The sequence below is a fragment of the Pogona vitticeps genome, chromosome 6 (assembly GCF_051106095.1).
Source record: "Pogona vitticeps strain Pit_001003342236 chromosome 6, PviZW2.1, whole genome shotgun sequence".
Taxonomy (NCBI): domain Eukaryota; kingdom Metazoa; phylum Chordata; class Lepidosauria; order Squamata; family Agamidae; genus Pogona; species Pogona vitticeps.
This window is the reverse complement of record NC_135788.1, coordinates 5,266,823-5,290,798: the sequence shown is the minus strand read 5'-3', so window position 1 is coordinate 5,290,798 and position 23,976 is coordinate 5,266,823. Positions and strand designations below refer to the sequence as shown.

Genomic DNA, 23,976 nt, shown 5'->3' with positions numbered 1-23,976 from the left:
AGATGGAGTGGAATCACACCCAGTTGGCCTCTCACACACACGAATGTGCCATTCGCAGTGGTTTGTGATCTCACCGTCAAACCCACCCTCCTTATTTGGGGCAACTGAAAGACAGAGCAGGGAACGGTAGCCCCCCCCCCCCGAGGCAGGATGGTGTAACGTCTTCCCTGATCACTCAGGCCAGGAACGGACATTCGAGTCTGTAATAAGACCTGAAACCATAAACATCAGAGGAATGGCGTGCTGAAGTCCCTGAGGACCGGCACCAAAACAAAGCGAGCTAAATCTTGCATTATCCAGAAGGTGAAGGATCCAGCTGCTGTGAGGCTCAGATTAGTTAAGGATTTCCGTCTTCCAGACATGGGCTGTCTGTAACGTCTGTTTCTAGGCTCTGGTTCACAGCCATTGGGAACTTCTGGATTCCACTGGTGATAGCCAAGAAAGTATCGGCACAGTTAAGGCTAGCGTGCCAAATCGGACCCATTCCTGGAGATGTCAGAGCTGGCCACGGTAACCGTGCATGAGTTACCTCCTCTTGACTTTGCTTGAGCATGCCTTACAGGGAGCAGCCTCTGATTACTATGTATTTGGGGACCTCGGCAGGTCCAGAACACTGCTCTTGGGCTGTTGACGCCAGCCAGTTATAAGGAGCGTGTGACAGGCTTATTCTGAGTCCAGCACCTCCAAAGGGCATTACGCTATTTTGGGGGCATGACTCAAAAGGTTGCTTAGGATGACCCACCTTGTGGCACCGTTGGAAACCCTGCATCCTCTCAGGGGACCCTGCTCTGGTGCTGAGTAATTTTGCAGTGCGGTGTTTTTGTCTCTTGGTTCTGCCATCCACAGAGGCATCTCTGCGAGGGAGGTGAAGCAAGCCCACTACCACCACTGATGCTCCCTTTAAAGCTGTGAAATGCCTTGCTGAAGAAGTGTGTGTCCGTGTGTGTCCGTGTGTGTGTGTATGTGTGTGCGTGCATGTGTGTGCGTGCATGTGCGCACGCGCGCCTTTGCACCCACGCACCATGCTAAGCCCTCCTCTGTCGGCTACCGGATGACATGCAGTAATGTTTTTGTCCCAATGGGCTTTTGACATATGAATTGGTTTTGTGCTAAAGAAGATTTAAGTCTGCTGTGTTTTGTATTATTTAATTTAAAATATTTCTGTCCTGCCTTTCTCCCCAAAAGGACCCAAGACTTTTCTCTTAGTTGTTTTTTTTTTTTTTGGTGATTTTTAGCGTTTTAATGATAACACTTCACCTCTGTTATTTATTGTTGTTGTTACAAACTGAAAGCTCATGGAACTTAGGGAGGTCCAGGTTCTAAAGGCTAATTTTGCCATAAACTGAGCAACCAAACCCCTGGCCTTTAGGGTTTCTACTTACAGTGGACCCTCTACTTACGGAATTAATCATTATTGGAACGGTGGCTGCAGGTCGAAAAGTCTGTAGGCTGAGTCTCCATTGACCTACAATGCATTGAAAACCGATTAATCCTGTAACAGGCCGTTTCTGTTCCATTTTGGTTTTTTTCTGGTCCGTAAGTCAATTCTCAGGCTGCAAGTCAAACCTAAATTTTGTGGCCAGAGAAGTCTGTAACTCGAAAAGTCTGTAAGTTGAGGGTCCACTGTATCAATTTTTGGCCCTGAGACTCAAGTATAGGGGTCGGTTCTCAGAAGCCTCAGGGAATGGGGTACAGCCCGGATTTGGGGGTTAATCCTCATGGCTTGAATACATACCATTTAGACTTATTCAGAAGCACCCTCGTTATTTTCATTATCTTATATGATTTGAAACTTCTGCTAAAATCCCCTGCCAGAATCCCCACGTTTATTTGTAGAATCTCCACCTCACCGTTCAAACACCTCAGGAGGACAGGGGCCCCTTGAAAAGCTGCACCCACTCTTGCGACCCCCAGTTCCCTAATTTATTTTCTTACACAAATGGAGTAGAATACAATCAACATTGCCTGTCAGACATGCAGAAATAATTCCAAAGAGGAGCAAAATGTGTCAATGATACAGATGGACGGTTGGTCTGGCTGTAGTTTTTACCTGTACATGTTTAAAGAAATATCAATTTTAGGATTCCATTACATCATAATGGTCTACCTCCCATGAGATCACAAATAGCCACCCCCAGTGACATGACAAAGACTGTCGCTTTCAGTCTCCATTCAGTCCTAAAATCTCAGGAAATAGGGTGTTACTGAACAATGTTTGAATAAGTCATCCTTGCTACTGCATTCAAGGGAGATTTCCAAAGTATGGGGGTTATACCATAACAAAATACATTTGCAGTCAAATAGCTTACTGTTCGGACTTAGTTTCAGGAGGCTGATGAAAGTGACAACATTTTGAATGTGCACAGAAGGAGATCTGAGCGCATGACTAATTAAGTTTTCCTTTTAGCTCCATCAGTTTTTTTGTCTGCTCTCTGAGTCATGCTTCCCGTTCCAGTTATAAATGGCCTGGCCAAGATCTCTTTCTTCTTGCTTGTTCTCTCGTATACTCTATACACAACAAAACAGTGCTTCTTTTCTTAGCCATGATTTTGGCTGTGAGCAGTTTCTCAATCAGCACTTCAGAAATAGCAAAGATTTTCTTTTAAATTAATCTAAGCGATGCAGTGCATCAGCAATAGTCTGGCAGATTTAAAAGACTTCTGAAAACACTGCATTGCAGAAAGGCCTTTTTGGCAACCCTGCCTGATATACTTTTCGTGTTGCTTTTCTGTTTATATGCCTTGCATGCTGCCATCTATCTTGCAATTTATAATTCTGGGAGTTGCCTAGGGAGTTGTGTCTGTTTACCTTTTTTTATTTGATATATGCTATTGTGTTTTTATCTTGTTGGGAACCACCCGGGGCAATGCATTGCACTCAGGAGGCAGCAAGTAAATGAATGAATGAATGAATGAATGAACGAATGAACGAATGAATGAACGAACGAACGAATGAGCAAATGAGTGAACGAGCAAGCGAACGAATGAATGAACGAACGAACAAGCCTTTTGGGTGTGAGAATCGCACAAAATGGAATGTCCCAGCTCCATCTGATCTCCAGTGGCCCTATTTAGATCGCACCAGCCCACTCCTAATGCACATGAAACTTTGCTCTGGAACAAGAAATAATTTGGCTGAGAGAAAACAGCCTGGCAAGTATCTGAAGGGGATAATTTTTGGGAAGGAATTTGTAGGGGTGAAGCCTTTGCTTGCAGTTTCCCACAATTGCTCAGTGCACTGATGCATTTATGATTGGGAACCTTGGATGAGGCTTGGTTCTAGTGTTAGGAGAGAGGAAGAGTTTTTTTTTTTTAAAGGCATTCCTCTGCATTCTCTTCATGCCAGATAATTTTTATAAACAAGACTCTTGAGTGCCTCCCATCTTTACTTTTTTCTAAACTAAAAAAAAGCCCCGTATATGTTGCAAGGTTTCCTTGCCGACAGGTTAGGCTAGCCCTCTAGCAATGTTGGTTTCCCGTTTCTGTATATTTTCCATTTGAGGATGTTTGCCTTTAGAACAAATGCACAATATTTCAAATATGTTGCTCTTGCACCATTCGCTAGTGCAAGAAGTTCATTTCTCAGCTCGCTCAAGGAGGTATCTGTTCACTAATGTCTTCTTGTCCCACTTCGGAAGAGGATTCCTGAACAAGCCGAGGGAACAAACAGGCAAACACACTGCCTGGAATTCTCGATGTTTTGATCTCTGTATCGTGATCCCTATAACGGCATCAAAGCATCCTAGGTTCGGCTAAGAGGCAGGGAACGTTTGCAAGTGTTCGTGTAAGTTTCATGGCTGGGTAAGGATCTGAATGTTGGTTTCTGAAATCATTGTGTGTGTTTCCTGCTATCAAGTCGAAAGCGACTCCTAGTGGGAGGGTTTTCAAGAGAAGTGAGATATTTAGGGAGTGGTTTTACCAGTTCCATTCCCCCAGTCACGTTTCCATAGCTGAGTGGGGATTCGAGCCCCAGTCCGTCACTCTGAAATCCTGTGTGTTTAGTCGTTTAGTCGTGTCCGACTCTTCGTGACCCCATGGACCAGAGCACGCCAGGCCCTCCTGTCTTCTACTGCCTCCCGGAGTTGTGTCAGGTTCATGTTGGTTGCTTCGCAGACACTGTCCAACCATCTCATCCTCGGTCGTCCCCTTCTCCTCTTGCCGTCACACCTTCCTAACATCAGGGTTTTTTCCAAGGACTCTTTTCTTCTCATGAGATGGCCAAAGTACTGGAGCCTCAGCTTCAGGATCTGTCCTTCCAGTGAGCACTCAGGGTTGATTTCCTTTAGAACTGATAGGTTTGTTCTCCTTGCAGTCCAGGGGATTCTCAAGAGCCTCCTCCAGCACCACAATTCAAAGGCATCAATTCTTCGGCGGTCTGCTTTCTTTATGGTCCAGCTCTCACTTCCATACATCACGACAGGAAAAACCATAGCTTTGACTATTCGGACTTTTGTTGGCAAGGTGATGTCTCTGCTTTTCAAGATGCTGTCAAGATTTGTCATCGCTTTCCTCCCAAGAAGAAGGCGTCTTTTAATTTCGGGGCTGCTGTCTCCATCTGCAGTGATCATGGAGCCCAGGAAAATAAAATTTGACACTGCCTCCATATCTTCCCCTTCTATTTCCCAGGAGGTGATGGGACCAGTGGCCATGATCTTAGTTTTTTTGATGTTGAGTTTCAGACCGTTTTTTGCACTCTCCTCTTTCACTCTCATTACAAGGTTCTTCAATTCCTCCTCACTTTCTGCCATCAGAGTGGTATCATCTGCATATCGGAGGTTGTTGATATTTCTTCCGGCAATCTTAATTCCGGCTTGGGCTTCTTCCAGTCCAGCCTTCCGCATGATGTATTCTGCATACAAGTTAAATAAGCTGGGGGACAATATACAGCCTTGCCGTACTCCTTTCCCAATTTTGAACCACTCAGTTGTTCCATGACCAGTTCTGACTGTTGCTTCCTGTCCCACATATAGGTTTCTCAGGAGACAGATAAGGTGGTCAGGCACTCCCATTTCTTTAAGAACTTGCCATAGTTTGCTGTGGTCCACACAGTCAAAGGCTTTCGCATAGTCAATGAAGCAGAAGTAGATATTTTTCTGGAACTCTCTGGCTTTCTCCATAATCCAGCGCAGGTTAGCAATTTGGTCTCGAGTTCCTCTGCCTCTTCGGAATCCCGCTTGTACTTCTGGGAGTTCTCGGTCCACATACTGCTGAAGCCTACCTTGGAGGATTTTGAGCATAACCTTGCTAGCGTGTGAAATGAGTGCAATTGTGCGGTAGTTGGAGCATTCTTTGGCACTGCCTTTCTTTGGGATTGGGATGTAGACTGATCTTTTCCAATCCTCTGGCCACTGTTGAGTTTTCCAAACTTGCTGGCATATTGAATGTAGCACCTTAACAGCATCATCTTTCAAGATTTTAAATAGTTCAATTGGAATGCCATCACCTCCACTGGCCTTGTTGTTAGCCAGGCTTTCTAAGGCCCACTTGACTTCGCTCTCCAGGATGTCTGGCTCAAGGTCAGCAACTACATTGTCTGGGTTGTCCGGGATATCCAAATCTTTCTGATATAATTCCTCTGTGTATTCTTGCCACCTCTTCTTGACGTCTTCTGCTTCTGTTAGGTCCCTCCCATTTTTGTCTTTTATCATGTTCATCTTTGCGCAAAATTTTCCTCTAATATCTCCAATTTTCCTGAACAGATCTCTGGTCTTTCCTTTTCTGTTATCTTCCTCTATTTCTTTGCATTGTTCATTTAAGAAGGCCCTCTTGTCTCTCCTTGCTATTCTTTGGAAGTCTGCATTCAATTTTCTGTAACTTTCCCTATCTCCCTTGCATTTTGCTTCCCTTCTCCTCTCTGCTATTTCTAAGGCCTCGTTGGACAGCCACTTTGCTTTCTTGCATTTCCTTTTCTTTGGGGTGGTTTTCGTTGCTGCCTCCTGGACAATGTTACGAGCCTCTATCCAAAGTTCTTCAGGCACTCTGTCCACCAAATCTAGTTCCTTAAATCTGTTCTTTACTTCCACTGTGTATTCATAAGGGATTTGGTTTAGATTATACCTGAGTGGCCCAGTGGTTTTTCCTACTCTCTTCAGTCTAAGCTTGAATTTTGCTATGAGAAGCTGATGATCAGAGCCGCAGTCAGCTCCAGGTCTTGTTTTTGCTGACTGTACAGAGCTTCTCCATCTTTGGCTGCAGAGAATATAGTCAATCTGATTTCGATATTGCCCATCTGGTGATTTCCATGTATAGAGTCGCCTCTTGTGTTGTTGGAAAAGAGTGTTTGTGATGACCAGCTTATTCTCTTGACAAAACTCTATTAGCCTTTGTCCTGCTTCGTTCTGAACTCCAAGGCCAAACTTCCCTGTTGTTCCTTTTATCTCTTGGCTCCCTACTTTAGCATTCCAGTCCCCTAGAATGAGAAGAACATCTTTCTTTGGTGTCAGTTCTAGAAGGTGTTGTAAATCTTCATAGAATTGTTCAATTTCAGTCTCCTCAGCAATGCTGGTTGGTGCATAAACTTGGATTATTGTGATGTTGAATGGTCTGCCTTGGATTCGTATTGACATCATTCTATCATTTTTGAGATTGTATCCCATTACAGCTTTTCCCACTCTTTTGTTGACTATGAGGGCTACTCCATTCCTTCTACGGGATTCTTGCCCACAGTAGTAGATATGATAATCATCTGAGCTGAATTCGCCCATTCCTGTCCATTTTAGTTCACTGATGCCCAGGATGTCAATGTTTATTCTTGCCATCTCCTGTTTGACCACCTCCAGCTTCCCAACGTTCATAGATCTTACATTCCAGGTTCCTATGCAGTATTTTTCTTTACAGCATTGGACTTTCCTTTCACTTCCAGGCACGTCCACAGCTGAGCGTCCTTTCGGCTTTGGCCCAACCACTTCATTAGCTCTGGAGCTACTTGTACTTGTCCTCCGCTCTTCCCCAGTAGCATGTTGGACGCCTTCCGACCTGAGGGGCTCATCTTCCAGCGTCATATCTTTTAGCCTTTTGTTTCTGATCATGGGGCGTTCTTGGCAAAGATACTGGAGTGGCTTGCCATTTCCTACTCCAGGTGGATTGCGTTTAGTCGGAACTCTCCACTATGTCCTGTCCGTCTTGGGTGTCCCTGCACGGCATAGCCCATAGCTTCTCTGAGTTACTCAAGCCCCTTCGCCACGACAAGGCAGCAATCCATGAAGGAGATCCTAGCCTAGCATATTAACCACTATGTCACACTGCCCCTATTTGACTTTATCCGTATTTACATGTCTCTGTTCCTCCACTTCTATCATCCGCAGCTGCCCATGTTTTGCTTTGTGTCACCAGCTATTCTTTCCTGTGTCTAAGTGTGCACCATCAAGTTGATTCTGACTTATGGCTACCCTTTCTAGAGTTTTCCAGATAAGAGTGGTTTACTGTTTCCTTCTTCTGCAGTTCCCCTGGGACTGGGCAGCTGGCCCAAGATCACACGGGCTGGCTCTTTTCCCAGGAGGCAGAGTAGGGGAATCGAACCCCCAACCTCTGTCTCCAAGCCAGGTCCCTAAATCACTGTGTTATCCAGCCAGCTTACTGACCCCCGAAATTGACCTTTGATCCCCCCCATACTGCCTCTGTAATATACAGCAAGGGTTGCTGCATTTAAAAAAAATCAATTCACTGGCCTGTCCAAATAATCAGAAGGTTGGAAGTTACATCTGGGTTTTCTGTGGTTTGAGGCAAAATGCAGAGAAAAAACAAAGCATGGCTCATAACAGACTAGGAAACCATGCAGAGGGGTGAAGGAAAGAAAACAAAAGCAGAAAGATAAGATAACACCAAAGTCATGAATGTGAGGTTGACATCTCTGGGAAAGAGTAACAGAATATAAAGTTGCAGACAGAAACTGTTCTTTCTTTCTTTCTTTCTTTCTTTCTTTCTTTCTTCCTTCCTTCCTTCCTTCCTTCCTTCCTTCCTTCCTTCCTTCCTTCCTTCCTTCCTTCCTTCCTTCCTTCCTTCCTTCCTTCCTTCCTTCCTTCCTTCCTTCCTTCCTTCCTTATGTTACCAGAATTAGCCCTGGGATCTACTACAAAGAACTAGCCCTGGGATCTACTGTAATACTATTGCAGTTAATTTAAACTAACATCAACGGTTCTCTATTTAATTTCATTTAAAACGTTAAAAGTTGAATTCTCATATCACACTTTGATCTGGACTTCCTCACACTTAAAAAAAGTGTGCTGCTTATATACTCTCCCATTGTGCTTAAAGCACTCTCTGGGTAGTTTTACAATTTAATCATGGCCCCCACAGCAAGATGGGTACTCAGTTTACCAACCTCAGAAAGATGGAAGGCTGAATGAGCCTTGAGCAGGCTCGTACCTAGGGTTGAACCTTGATTGTGAGCAGAGTTTTGGCTACAGTACTGCGGTTTAATCACTGTGCCATGAGGCTCCTTAATTTTGACACAGCCGGCATATGTATAGCTGCATGAGAATGAACACCTGTATCCCTTGAAATGAAATATTCAAGGTACCTTTACAGACAGAAAAGTCCATCAATGCTTTTCTTGAACTGTCAAAAATGTTTGGATCAAAGCACAGATATGCATCCTCTGCAGATAAATTTTCAAAAAATCTGCTAAAATCCACATAAAATGTAAACTCTATCACTGTGTTCTGGATCATTTTTGTAGGTTTTTTATTCATCCAAGCATAGATTATTTTTCTTTATTTATTTTTAAAACAGTACTGTCAACTTGATTTAAATTTTTTTTCTTTTTTTGTGTTAAGTGGGTTTGACATCGCTTTTCGGCACAAAAGGATCTAGCAGTTAGCCCTTTTGGACAAATTATCAAAGAAATTAAGTTTATTAAAAGAGGTGCAAATTAAAAAGATAAATTTACAGAAGTTTGGCTATTTATCCACTATAGAAATACAGTCAGCACACAGCTTGGCCCTGCAATTAACCAGTTTTATGTTTGGAAAGACACATTTTAAATGCCCAAGGCTGGATTTTACTTTCAGAGTGTAAGACTGAGTATATCTTCCATGGGAAAAGATTGCTTTGCTTGACGTCATTATTATTCAGTTCTATCTGACCATGTGGTTTTATTTGTTCCATTTGTTTATTTAAACAAATTAGCTCAAAAATTAGTTTATATACTTCCTGGGCCAAATGTTTCTTGCAAGGAAAAATACTGCTTGTTGTATGTGTGCAAGATTATATTATCAGTTTGGAATACTGATTTTTCAAGTAAATTGAGTGCGTTGAGATGAATCTCAGAAAAACTCAGTTTATACTTTAAATATTTAAGAGGAATATTAATATAATCATTAGCTTTCAAAGACTGCAGTCCATTTCATGATGAAAAAGTATTCCAAATAAAACTTGGTCCTCTTTAGGATGCCAAAAGATTTTTTTTTGCTGGTTTTGTTGCAAGATATTAACACATCGTCTATCCCTATAAATACTGTTGTAGCAAATCACCATTCTCAATGTGGCCACATGGTGGAACCTGCAGTTAATGACGATCATGGTATGACAGAAAGATGACGTTTCTCATTTGGCTGTATTTTCACCAGGATTAAAGCTCCGATTCCTTTGTGCAGAATAATGTTGTCGCTATGTATTAATCACACAATAATGGAGAGACAAGCGACAGCACTTTGTAAAGTATTGCTTCCAATTGTTGTTTAGTCGTTTAGTCATGTCTGACTCTTCATGACCCCATGGACCAGAGCACGCCAGGCCCTCCTGTCTTCCATTGCCTCCCGGAGTTTGGTGTCAAAGTCATGTTGGTCGCTTCGATGACCCTGTCCAGCCATCTCTGCCGTCCCCTTCTCCTCTTGCCTTCACACTTTCCCAACATCAGGGTCTTTTCCAGGGAGTCTTCTTTTCTCATGAGATGGCCAAAGTCTTGGAGCCTTAGCTTCAGGATCTGTCCTTCCAGTGAGCACTCAGGCTTGATTTCCTTCAGAATGGAGAGGTTTGATCTCCTTGCAGTCCAGGGGACTCTCAAGAGCCTCCTCCAACACCATAATTCAAAAGCATCCATTCTTCGGCGGTCAGCTTTCTTTATGGTCCAGCTCTCACTTCCGTACATCACTACGTCTATGTTTCAGTAGACATAGGCAAAACATGGCCAGTGGATCACATATAGTCTTCTAAGTCCCTTCCTGTGAACCTCCAAAAGTGAGGAGTGTGAAATAATCACCAGCAAAATGACCCAACATACAAGAAGGAGCAACTGATGCAGATATTGTGACTTTTATACACGTTACGTGTTTTGAAACGCATTCATCTCCTCAACTGCATGGCTTCTATTACACCTAATACCACCATCCTAACCTGAACACATTATATTGTGTGGTGCAGGGGTAAAACTGCAGTATTGCAGTCAGGACTCTGCTCCTCATGACCTGCGTTCAATCCAGCACACTTTGCTGTTACATCCGATTTGGGAAGCTGATCGTATCAGACCTTTTTATTCCTTGGATGGGAGACCACCAAGGATTTCCATGGAGGGCTGGGGACCTCTGCTGCTGCTGCTGTCGGGGATGACAATTATCAGGTTAGATCAGCCAATGAGCTGACATAGGTAGCTACCTGTGTTCCCGATATCAATGCAATTGGGAGGCAGCCAGTCCCTCCCTCCTACCCATGTGGGATGCAGTAGGCTTGGGGCTGGGTGCAAATTTACATGCCTAGGTAGAGGAAGAGAAGGAGAGAAAGCTGGAAGCAATGGCACATAATAGCAACAACAGCCGCAGCAACGAGGGATGACACCCACCAAGAACTTGAGAGGCGCAGTTTTCCAAAGGACTGCAGTAGGGAAGGAAAGGTTTGATTAGAAATCAAAATGCCAACTGCACAGCTTGGGGAATCATCAACTACTGTATGTCGTCCATCCTAACAGAGATATAAATACCTAGAATGCAGGTACAGTGGCAGCCGTTTAATTACACGTTAACTGCTCTAGCTCCACCTGTTTATTCCCGAGATTTGTCACTTGGTGAGGTCCTTAGCAGGGACGTTGGCTAGTCTTTGGGTCCTGAGCTCTGCCTTCCAAAACCATCGGTCGTTGTCAAAAAGAGAGTGGAAAAAGAGAAAGGAGCCAGGTTACAGCAGGAGAGCGAGGATGTTTGCCTTCAAAATAAGTATTTTCCTCCGGGACTCACTGTCACTGCAGATCTGCTGGTTTTCAGTCACCTTGGTGGAATTCCTTAGCAAAATGATTTCTCATGAATCTGGGCAGAAGGGTGAGGCAGTCACTGTACTGAGGTGGCTTTTCTTCATCCCTGAAGTGGACTTGTGCCGTACCAGGTGATCACTGTGTAACACAGAGCATCACCAGAAAGAACGTTGAGCTGGTGGAGAGTGCGTGATGTCAGCCTACACTGAGTACTGAATCATATTCCACAGTGACCAAAAACACACACACACACACACATCTCTCTGTGGCCGTGTCTTGACTCATGGGCTCACCAACCAGGTTTGAGGGTGACTGAGGAGAAACTGAGAGACTTCTGCAAAAGGGTAACACAACTTCTATGAAACAGAAGGATGATTCATGGGTTCAGAGGCGGGCAGAGGGGAAGAAGGGTTTGCAACACCCCTTCTGTCACAGGGGTTTCCAAGCTTATGGATCAAGGCACTCCTAGGCATCTGAGGTAAAAACCAGAGAAGGACTGTCAAGCTATAGAGTTTGTGTTTAAGACTTGTTGTTGTTGTTGTTTAGTTGTTAAGTCATGTCCGACTCTTCGTGACCCCATGGACCAGAGCACGCCAGGCACTCCCGTCTTCCGCTACCTCCCGGAGTTGGGTCAAATTCACGTTGGTCGCTTCGGTGACCCTGTCCAACCATCTCATCCTCTGTCGTCCCCTTCTCCTCTAGCCTTCACATTTTCCCAACATTAGGTCCCTTTCCAGGGAGTCTTCTCTTCTCATGAGATGGCCAAAGGATTGGAGCCTCAGCTTCAGGATCTGTCCTTCCAGTGAGCACTCAGGCTTGATTTCCTTCAGAATGGATAGGTTTGGGGAAATCAGCAAGACAGAAACTAACTTTCTTTCCTTGGTGGCTCGAAAGCGAGGGTGGCCGGGGGAGAAGCCCAATTCAGTTCATGGCCGGGACTGTGGAGTTTCTGGCATGTGGTGAGTTCACCGTGGCCTGGATCCTATACAAGAATATAATCCGGTGGCAATTATGCTATAAATGATTCTTACGCATGTCTCTCTGCGACAATGTCTTCTGGGTATATGTACTATGTGTTCTGTGCGGTCAAGTCACATCAGGCTTATAGTGACTCTCATAAGGTTTTTAGGGCATGTGGGATATTAAAGGATTGACCATTTCTACTTCCTCAGTCATTTTCCATGACTCAGCTGGGATTCTAACCCAGGTATCTTGAGTCTAGTCCATCATTCTGTCCATTACACCATACTAGATACCTCTGTATTTACTACACACACACCCTTATTGCCAAAAAAATGTAAAATCTACCATCAAGCTGTATATTTATTAGGAAATAGATGGACAGGAACTGCTGGTTTGGGGGTTTGTGTCAGTTTATTAGCCAAATAACTGTTTGATGCTTCAGGTTACCAGGTTATCGATGTAACTAATAAAGAATGGCTGTTTTCCCACATGTATTAAACTATGAAAAGCTTCTCCTCTCCAGTCCGTTGGATGTCACAATGGTTCCCAACCTTGGGTCCCCAGATGTTCTTAGACTGCAGCTCCCAGAAATCCTGGCCAGCACAGCTAGAAGGGAAGCTTTATGGGAGTTGTAGTCCAAGAACACCTGGGAAACTCAAGGTGGGGCGGCACTGTATGATTTCCCTGGACCCAACCAGGTGGAAGATAAAATTTCATCCTGGAAGGAATAGTCACTTCTTAGCCAGCTGAGACATGAAATCCCACTTTGTGTGTGGCCAGAGACACAACTGTGGTGATTAGCGCGAAAGGCACCGGGAAGGGAGAAAAGCAGCCATACGAATGATCTTACAGTGCCATGTGACGTCCAAGGCAATTATATTTTAATTGCCGGGGAACTTTGGCACTTCCTTGCCCTAAGATTGCAGTGCAGTGCAATTCGACTTCCAGGGAGCTGTGATTGTGTCAAAGCCCTTCTTGTGAAGCCAAGCCTTCTCTAGTTTTTCCTCTCCCTCCTCCCTCTTCTGTGGTTTCTGCTGCTGCTGCTGCTGCCCGGTCTCTGCTTTCCACTCACAACTCTTTTAACAACAAGGACGGTGTGGGAACCTGATTTGGATCAGGGAGTCTGGCCAGGGAGCGCCTGATGTCTTTTCATGGTCCCGGTGCCTCTCCTGGGGGGACATGCAGTGCTTCGGAAGACAACCCAAACTCAGCAGGTCCCAAGAAATCCAGTTACAGGAGGAGAGCAGGAAAGTGGCCGCTCTAAATGGGAAGAGACTAGGTAAGAAAGCAGTGCTGAAATTACGTACCCTTTTCTGGTTGGGATGGTGACGGATGTCCTAATCTTGGCTCCACCTTACAGTAAACAGAAAATGAGTATTTAAAAACATCCGAGCTTTCCTGTATTATTCACTTCCTTGTTTTTCTGGCTTAGCGCTTTACATGGCTTGATTCCTGAGCCATCCTTGATGTTTGGGATGAAATAATTCATGGAGAAATTAAGTTTTCGGTTTGTCTTTCTGTATGTAGGTAGCTCGAAAAGAAGCCAGAATCCCTTAAAATGAAATACTGGGTTGAATTTCTTGTCTGTGGTATTTGATCAATCACATTTCCATTTGTTATCTTTATCGGCATTGCAAAGCTAGAAACCCTCAGAGCAATTCTGAAATATTATAGTCCGGGAGAGAAATGCTCCCCCCCTCACCTCTTTCTTTCCGACCATTGTTATTGTGTGTTTTATAGTCCAGGTTTGATTTTTCTAAGAGATTTTCATACCTTAACTTCAGGCAGCGCTATGTTTTTGTGAAGTTTTTGCTGTTGATACAACAGAATCAATTTATATGGAGAATATAGATGTAAACCTTCTGCCCCAAGTATCTTGCATGCTGCATTTTGCAACGAGGAAGGGTTCCCACAAAGTATCGGTTCCCGTTTTGGCAAGACGTTTTGCTCACACAGTGATACACAATGCTCGTCTCTTTCTTCACTGTGAGATGTTTATTTACTTTTTGGAAATAAAAGTCTTCTGGCATCTTAAAGGCAGATAGATTTCTTTCAGCTTGAAACCTGTTGGTTGCCATCTGCTTCCTGACACACAGCAAGATCTTTGAGGAGTAACAAAGAGGGTTTTTTTTGTTTCATTTGCATTATATTTATTTCATCCCGTAATTTAATCTGATGTTGCTGTTTGCTGCTTAAAGCATGGGGAAAATGGCTTATGAGAGGTAATAGTCCTGGTGACAGAGAATTCATAGGGCTAATTCATAGGACTGGTTTGGCTAAATATGGGTGGAGTTAGGGGGTAGGACTTTTGATTATTGATTATGCATCCTTCAGTCTTGAGAGACTATGGAATGTGTTCTAAATAGAGGTCTTGGAACAGCGTCTAGTGTGGCTGAGGAGGCCAATTCAAGAGGGACCATCCCTTCCACTCTGAAGACAAATACAATCTGTCCCCTGTCCAGCTCCCTGGTTTTGCTGGTTTCGGGACTGTCTCTTTCCCTCGGCCTGCTGGACAAGGGACTCTTCAAATTGGGAGAGGCTGTGATGCACCGCCTGCCTCCAGGCCGAACACTCAGAGGTCAAGGTTTCCCATCTGTTGAGGTCCATTCCTAAGGCCTTCAGATCCCGCTTGCAGATCTCCTTGTATCGCAGCTGTGGTCTCCCTCTGGGACGATTTCCTTGCACTAATTCTCCATACAGGAGATCTTTTGGAATCTGACCATCAGCCATTCTCATGACATGCCCAAGCCAACGTAGATGTTGCTGTTTCAGTCATGTATATATGCTAAAAAAATTCCAGGACTCCTGTATTTGGAACTTTGTCCTGCCAGGTGATACCAAAAATGCGTTGGAGGCAACGCGTATGGAAGGTGCTCAGCTTCCTCTCCTGCCGTGGACAAAGGGTCCAGGACTCACTGCAGGACAGGAGTATGCTCAGGACACAGGCTCTATAGACCTGGATCTTGGTGTATGCTGTCACTTCTTATTGAGCCCCCCCCACCCTCCATAAATCTATGGAGGTGCGGCTAAAATTCCCACCTTCAAGAGAGTTTGTTTCCAAAAGTTGTCCAGCAACCCTTTTCTGGACAGGAAGGATGGCCTTCCTATGGACCACACTGTGTCACGAGACCCAGACAGTAGAACAGAGCAGAAGGGGTGAACTGCACTCTTGAGGGACACCCATCCTCTGTGTTGTCACAACTGTGTTTTCCTATCCCGTTGTGGCTGCTGTAACTGTTGTTATCTTCCCGCCAGCTAACTCAGCATCAGATGCTCCCATCTGTTGTGGTTATGGGGAAGCTGAAGGGTGGTGAGAACGATGGAACACCACTAACGGGCACTGTGTCTCCCGAGGTGGATTGCAATCCACAGGGCTACACACAGGGAGGTTGGCAAGCCTTTGGGTCTAAGTCCCAAGCCCGAGTCTTTGATACCGAGTCCTGAGTCCCTATTAAAAGCAAGATTTTTTCATCAGAAAAAGAAAACCAAGTTGGGTCCCGAGTCGCAAGTCAAGTCTGAGACATTGGGGGGGGGACTCCAAGTTGAGTCACTGGTGTGACTTAAGTCCAACTTGACAAGTCCAACAACTCAAGTCTCCAACCCTTGTTGTTTAGTCGTTGAGTCGTGTCCGACTCTTCGTGACCCCATGGACCAGAGCACGCCAGGCCCTCCTGTCTTCCACGGGTCAAAGTCATGTTGGTCACTTCAATGACACTGTCCATCCATCTCGTCCTCTGTTGTCCCCTTCTCCTCTTGCCTTCACACTTTCCCAACATCAGGGTCTTTTCCAGGGAGTTTTCTCTTCTCATTAGATGGCCAAACCTAACTCCCTACCTAGATATCCTTCACCCTTTTGTGTGAGGGATGTGAAGATCTGAAGCAGAGCTTATAAGCACGTTGGGCTGCTTGTCTTTAGAGAGCAGCCCCATCCAGTTGCTGTGTCTTACCAGGAATCCCTGATCACGACAGGTGGGGAAGTCTGTTTGTCTGAACCTGCTTACCGGCGGCCTTTCAGAGGTTCATGTTCCACTCATGAAGAGTTTGGTGACTTTTGAGGTTTGAAATCCTCACCTACCCTTTTATTTCTCACCATACATCCAGGCATGATGCCAGAGTAGGGCTTAAGTTGCACCCAGCTAAGGGTCCAGCCCTTACTGTAGCAACTCATTCGTCATGGTAGCTTGGATCAGTTTCCGTTGTTACAGAACTTGGAAAAGTTACTTTACAGAATGGCAGCTTCCGGCTTTCCAGATTCTGGGACCTGCCATTTCCTTTCCAGGGCCTCACCTATTAGAGAACCTTGGACAGGCCTAATTCAACCCTTGCTGTGTGAGGGTTTTGAAATCTAGCCCACAGGCAAAAACTATTGGGTCTGAAATATGGCTGGTGTCTTAAGAAAGAAATATGGCTGGTGGCCTCCATTGCATTGAAGTGCTGAGGCCCTCCCTAAAGAAAACTTCTTTGGACTGGACCCACCTGTCCAGTTATCAGCACATCACAAATCTCTCCTCCCCCCTCAGGTGTGCAATGGTTGCTTACTTCTAGACATTCCTTGAGGGATATAGTCACATTTCAATCCAGTTTTCTATCTAGTTTTCACACTGAAGAAGGGCATTGAACAGCTGGATAGCTCAGTGGTTAGGTCTCCAGCTGTGGAGCCAGCAGTTGGGAGTTCGATTCCCCCGCTGGGCCTCCTTGACAGGGGTTGGGTTCCATGATCCAGAGGGTCCTTTCCAGCTCTGCAGTTCTAAGATGATGATGATGATTGTCCTTAATGAATTAATGGATAGCTCAGTAGTTTAGGTCCCTGGCTGCAGAGCCGGAGGCTGGGAATTCAATTACCTCACTTGGCCTCCTTGGCAGGCGTTGGACTCGATGATCCACAGGGTGCCCTCCAGCTCTGCAGTTCTAAAATGATGATGATGATGATGATGATGATGATGATTGATGATGATTGATGATGATGATGATGATGATGATGATGACGACGACAACTGTATCATCACAAAACTTTGGGGCAGTCTAGGGAGGTCCATCCACCAAGTTGACTAAGGATGTTTCAGTGACCTACTTATAGGACTGTAACTTCTTTCGTCATGGGTCACCATGGTAGATGATCTTTCCTGTGTGGTAACAGGGCAAATGTGATTCCAGAGGGCCCCATGTCAGTGGGTTTTTTTGGGGGGGGGGTTATAAGGAAGGATGCTGTTGCATTCATGACTTGCTTGTAGGGTGCTCAAAGGCTGGCTATGCTACTTACAGAATGTTGGACTCCATAAATCTTTGGCTTAACCCAGTAGGATTTTCCTTGTGTCTTGTGTGTTGTCAAGTCACTTCCAACTTACATTGACCCTAGAGAGGCTTCTTGGTATGTCAGATGTTCAAGGAATGATTTACCATTGCCATCCGTTAGTGAACATCCATGGTGAAGCAGGGACTTGAACCCATGTCGGACACTCTATCCACTACACGACGCTGCCACTTGGGGCCCTTCTTACAATCTGATGTTTCTAATACTGTTAACAAAGGTTTGTTTAGGGACCTGGGGTGGTAAACGGATGTGTATTGTCCACCAGTGGTCCTTTTCCTCTTTGGTAAAGTCAGTTTCACAACCAACATGACTTTGACCCAACTCCGGGAGGCAGTGGAAGACAGGAGGGCCTGGTCCGTGGGGTCATGAAGAGTTGGACACAACTAAACAACAACAAAGTCAGTTTCAAAGGTTGAGGACTGGCAGTTTCTCTCTCCTAATGTTGTGACGTTTATGTGGTAGCGTACCAGAGGAATCCACCTTCTGCTTCATGCTATTCGACACCTACTGTATGTCAGTTTAATTACCGGGAGAGGTCATTTGGAGGTTTCAGGTGAGGCGTCATCGGTATACTGATGACATCCACCTCTACCTGTCTTGATCACCTGGTTTTAAATGAGGCAGGAGATGGCATGACTTGGTGTCTTTGTTAAGTCATTGAAACTTTTCATTCTTCGGTCTATGGTGACATCAAAAAATCAAGCTGAGGTGGTATATATTCTGACAATAAGCATACCCTAGGGCGCTAAACAGCTGCCTTTGCTAGCTGTGTGATGATTCTTATAAAAAATATTTAATTAACGTATTTGTTTAAAAAAGACAACGAGGCAGGAACATGACTATTGCTCAGCAAATGACATAACTAGATTGACTTTGAACAGAAATAATTGTGGAACACAGCTACCGGAGACTGGCGAGAGATTCAGAGTAGACAGAAGGAAGTATGCTTAGAAGATTCTAGACCTGGGATGGCGGGTCGGGTCGTTGAATGATTTCGGCTTCTGGCTGTGGAGCCAGAGGTTGGGAGTTCAATTCCCCACTTGTGCTGCCTTGTGAGAAGAGCCAGCCTGGGTGGCCTTGGGCCAGCTGTACAGTCGTCCCAGGGCTGCTCCCTAGAGGAAGGGAAGGGTAATGCACTTCTCTCTAGGTGGAAAATTCTGAGAAGTGTTGCGATAAGTTAAAAAAAAATGACTTGATGGCATTCAAGTTAGGATAGCTCAGTGATTTGGAACTCTGGAACCAGAGGTAGAGAGCTTGAACCCCTCTCTCAAACTCCTGGAAGAGCAGCCAGTCAAGACCATTCAATGCTGTGCCCCCTTTGTAACCTTGGTTGAGCGGCATTGTCCTACAATGTCAGAAGGAGGAGGCAATGGTGGGTGATACTTTTTTAAACCACCAAAGAACCACAAACATTAGCTAGCTTTCAACCACACATGGGGCTTCATCAGGCTGTCCAACACACAACGGAGGGTGGTGCAGAAAAAGAACTCACAGAAGTTCCAGTCATAAAGGCTGGGTGTACATGATCTCACCAGTGGCATGTGTCCCACAATCGGTGGGGGTGCCGGTGCATATAGAGGCTAGAGAGACAGTGGTATGTAGGGGTTAGAGCATTGGACTGAAGCTTTGCAGAATCCAGCTAAGTGTCCCCACCGAGCGATGACAATCATTGGCCAGGAACTTAACCCACAGAGTTGTGAGAGGAGAACGGGGAGGAAGAGAAGCTTGTACGCTCCTTTCAGCATCTCGTTGCAGGAAAAGCATGGTATAAATATGCCTACATGTTTTGTCACAAGCTTAGTCATGCCGACAAAAGCAAATCACATCCGTCGCTTGAGAATTTCTGATCTAGTTCATTCGCTCAGTTGCTCCCCAAACCACGATGGCTGCCCTTGGGACTGTTTCATTGTTTCAGCGACTATTTTGAATTAAATTACTCAAGGGGGGAAAATGAGGGAAATTACACATGGCAGGTAGAATTCCTTTTGGCCACCTATTTAGGGAGTCACCGTGTGATGCAAAAGCTGAAACCGGTTCCTTGACAGGCCTCCATTGCTACTATGCGTTCTGGCACGACGGAGCAATGAACGCATATCGTCTGTGTGATTTCCCCTATAGAGCAGGTTCCTTTTCCTTGATTTCCTGGAACTGATGTGCAAACGCAGATGAGGTAATTCCCCTCTTGGTTTGTGGGATCCTGGTCACAGATGGGAAAAGTTATTTTCTGAGCCTCAGCTCCCAGTGGCATCATGGTTCTATCTCTGCTTCTGATACAGGGAGTTCTTACGGTCTAAGTGGAGGGAAAGGTAAAGAATTAAAAAAAAATTTAAAAAAATGGACAGAGTTCAAAGACTGCATGAGAGTGTCATGGCAATTGGTTAAACTGCAGTCCTGCAGTCGAGACTCTGCTCGTTGCAGGAAAAGCATGCAATTTAATTATCCAGGCTACATATTGGCCTCCCCGGCAAGGTGAGCACTCATTTGACTGACCTTGGAAGAACGGAAGGCTGAGTCGACCTCAAGCCGGCTACTGGAACCACTGAGATCAAACTCAGGTTGTAAGCAGAGTCTTGGCTGCAGGACTGGGGTTTAATCACTGTGCCACAAGGTTTGTTCAATGGTTGGGACTAGCAATGGACTACTGGCCAATGTGACTTACTTCTAAACAGAGAAATTTTGGACTGAGGAATATCCCGCCCCCCCATCCCAGTCCACTGACCATCCCTGGATTGTGCAATATCTTACCTATTTTTGAGAAGCAAGGACGTGGATGAAAAATGTACAGGAACATATTTAGCTTGAAAACTAGATTACAAGGGATTTTTGGTCTCTAATTTAGTACCATTCTGGCCAAACTACAATGTAGTTATAAATTATAATCTTAGCGCTGCAGAGCTGGAAAGAAAGTCACGGAGGCCCAGTGGCTATCAATGTGACATTCACATCCTATTTCCATTCCTGAAGGGACATTAAAAAGGGCAGAGTGGAAGAGAAATGCGTGCAAAATAAAAAACAATAAAATTTAAGAATATGGTTTGAAATCACAAGCTCTTTACTGTTTTCCCATAAAAGTTGAGTTTCCAGCCTCCCCCTGGTTGACACCCAACCCAGTGTGTTGCACTACAAGTCCCATCATCCAGGTGGGGAAAAATATTTACACTTAGACTTTTCCTCCCAAGTGGGAACTTTTACATTTCAACTAAAGCATTTTGCTGGAAGCTGTAGGAACTCTAATGGAAGCAACCCCATTTCTGTGCTCTCCGGCTGTGGTTTCACCATTGTGTCTTCTATGCGTATCATATACTGAAGCAAAACTTTGTATGAAGGTGCTAATGGTCACATTGATGCTCCTTAGGTTTGCAAGATGACAGTGACCTCAAATTCCTCCTGAGAGGGTGCCATTTGCTGAAAATCAAGTCCACGTCATGGAGGAGAGAGAGGTTCTACAAGCTTCAGGAAGACTGCAAGACAATATGGCAGGAATCCAAGAAAATGTTGAGATCCCCAGAATCACAACTCTGTAAGTCCTTAACAATTCGAACAAGTTTGTGGTAAAGGGGGTCAGGGTTGAGAAGGTCGTGGCCTCGTCAGTGGGACGTCTGTATTTTCTTTTTGGCTTTTGTGGTGACCAGCAACCAGGGTGCGGATCTTTTCCCCGCCATTTCTTCATTGCTGTGAAAACTCTGGAAATAAGAGGTTGAAAATCTACTTGTTCACCGATTTTGTTCTCTTCTTCTAGCACTGGGTTCGAAAATTGGTTTTTGTGTTCTACCAAATTGTGTGGATGCTGGGATTTCTCATGGCAGGAACTGGCTAAGGCATTCTAAGGTTATATTTAAAGATGGCCCTGGACTTGGGAAATGGTGGTTCGCAAGGGTTTGTGGTGAGCCACGAGCCACGAATCATCGTGAACCAATGAGAAAACCGAACCAGTTCGTGGTTCAGTTTTCGGTTCATGCCGGGGGTGGGGGTGGGGAGTCAGGAGTCAAGATCAGGTGGGGAGGTGACAAGGGCCGCAGGAAGGGGGGTGGGCAGACTCCATTTTGCCAAAGCAAAATGAAGCGGTCAGCAGAAAAAAAAGTTTTGCGCTTTGTTTCGTTTCGGCAAAATGGGTTGCACAAACCGAACCCTGAACCAACCTGGTTCGTAGCTTTTTCCGGTTCATCGTTCGGTTTGGGACCATCTCTAATCTTACTTTAAAGTTTAGCAATGTGATGAGTTAAGTTGCAGATCAACCTGTGAATACCATTTATTCACCTTTTTAAGTTCAGTGAACTAGATGTCAAAGATTTAGTGTTAACTTTTTAATTGATCACTTGTGTTTCTAGCCTCTAGGGTTGTTAAACAATTCAGAGTTGGAAATTCTCGCTGATCTCCCTGCCAGCTAACCTTGCAATTCATGCCTAGCTTTGCTGAGTGCCCAGCCCTGACTATAAAACGAAGTCTAGGTAACATTGAGTTGCAAAGCAAATATGGGTGTGTCTTTGAAAAAGGAAAAAAAAAAGAGAGAGAGAAGTATATTTATTTCAGGAAACAGGACTTGAGCACATACAATGCATGAAAGATTTATCTGAGCCTTTCCTTCCTAAACTGGCTTGTCAGGGATTTGCTGGAATTTTTTTTGCAGATACCGAGTGGTTTCCATTTAATTTTATTCCAAAGTTACTGCCAAAGATAGAGATTGTGACGGAGACTTCTCAAGAAACACATTTCTCAGAGTGATTGCCAGCATTAACACTACAAATGCACATTTCTTTCAGAGTCTAAAAAAAAAAAATATGCTTTGGTGATTTGGTGACATTTGGTCACATAGAAGAGTAGGAATTTAAATTCTTTTTCCCCTTAAAATTCAGTATTTTAAGTCCCTCGTCCTTCTTGTCCGAGAGGAAAGATTAGAAAGAGGGGATCATCCACTCTAAAGGATGATTGCTTTCATCTTTAAATGTCTTGATTTGGAAATAAGTTTTGATATGTATTTTGGGGATGTAATGTAAGTATCACAACATACTGTGTAAAACATGCTAAGTCAATGAAGGGAACTTTCAGGGCGTTGGCTGTAGGCTCCGCTGGCTCGGACATCCATTGTTGACTCCTCTTTGTTCTTTCTCTAAGGCAATTAGCCTTCCTTTGTTCTGTGATCACCCACAATAATTCAGCAGCAACAACATCATCTTAGAACTACAGAGCTGGAAGTGACCTATGGATGACGGAATCTCTCCCCTATCTGGGAGGCATTGTGGGGAATTGAACTTCCAACCTCTGGCTCTGCAGCCAGAGACCTAAACCACCGAGCTATCTAGTTCTCTGGTCGTTCACTCCCTTTCTGCTTGACCAGCATCACAGGGTTGTTTTGAAAACCCAACTGGGGAGGAGAACAATGCAGCTTAGTGTGAGCTTAGTTCGGATTTATTTCATCCGATGCAGTGTAAGCAAAGGATTTTGCTTGACGGCTGTTTACAGCCCATCTGATGTCATTGCCTTTACTTCAAAAGGCTTACGACTATTTTGAATCCACCTTGAGACAGATGGAGCTAAAAGAAGCATGACAGTCTCTCTCTCTCTCTCTCTCTCTCTCTCTCTCATGCAAGCAGCAAGGGACTAACTAGGCTCTGGAGGAGGTACTACAGGCTCATGTCTTTATTGGTGTCTTTGGTTTGCGGTGACAACCCCCCCAAACTGCTGGTCCTGGCTGATCAGGTTGCTTCCTCTAGATCCCAACCTTGGGTCCCCAAGGGTTCCTGAACTGCAACCCCCAGAAATCCTGGCCAGCGCAGCTAGTGATGAATTCTTCTGGGAGTTTTAATCTAAGAACATCTGGGGACCCAAGGTTGGGAACGACGGGTCTAGTTGTTGAGCAAGCCACCGTGAAATTGAGTTTGATACGGAACTATGAACTACCAAGACCATGTTTTAGTTCAAAAGAATAGAACAGGGCTGGAGAAACTGGTCTAGGATAGTGGCGAGACAGGTTAAGGGTTTGGCTTCTCAGAGCAGGCAGACAAGCAGTTTGGAAATAAATTTCCATGGTAGTAACAGAAGCATAAGGAGATGCCTTGCAATGATTGCAAGCCACAGCGAGAGATTCTGGTCCAAAAGGTCGAGAGATTCTGGTCCAAAATATTAGTTTCTAAGCAGCCAGTTCGGCATCTCAGCAAGCACTGTCAACATTGATTGGGAGCCTCCCTCCAGGGCTTCTGCAGCTAATTGAACATTTTATTTGGAATAGCCAGGGACTGAACAGGGTGCCTTCTGCGTGAGGAAAGAATAATAAGGGAATAGTAATAACAACGTGGGATGTGGGGGCGCTGCGGTTTAAACCGCAGAAGCCTCTGTGCTGCAAAGTCAGAAGACCAGCTGTCGTAAGATCGAATCCATGCGATGGAGGGAGCTCCCGTCGCTTGTCCCAGCTGCCGCCAACCTAGCAGTTCGAAAGCATGTAAAAATGCGAGTCCATAAATAGGTACCAGCTCAGTGGGAAGGTAAACGGCGTTCCATGTCTAGTCGCACCGGCCACCTGACCATGGAAA

At 44.9% G+C, this 23,976-nt stretch overlaps 1 protein-coding gene across 2 annotated transcripts in view; it reads left to right on the top strand.

The window, feature by feature from the left end:
• The window catches only part of PLCD1 (phospholipase C delta 1), a 57,073-nt gene that overhangs the window by 6,436 nt on the left and 26,661 nt on the right, over positions 1-23,976 (top strand). The window contains exons 1-2 of one of the 2 annotated variants that reach the window (XM_020806337.3): positions 13,071-13,417; positions 20,805-20,969. In XM_020806337.3, coding sequence (XP_020661996.3) covers positions 13,318-13,417; positions 20,805-20,969 — 265 coding nt within the window. In that variant the 5' untranslated portion in view covers positions 13,071-13,317. Of the gene's footprint in view, positions 1-13,070; positions 13,418-20,804; positions 20,970-23,976 lie in introns of those variants that run through there. The other variant, XM_020806336.3, reaches the window with a different exon arrangement.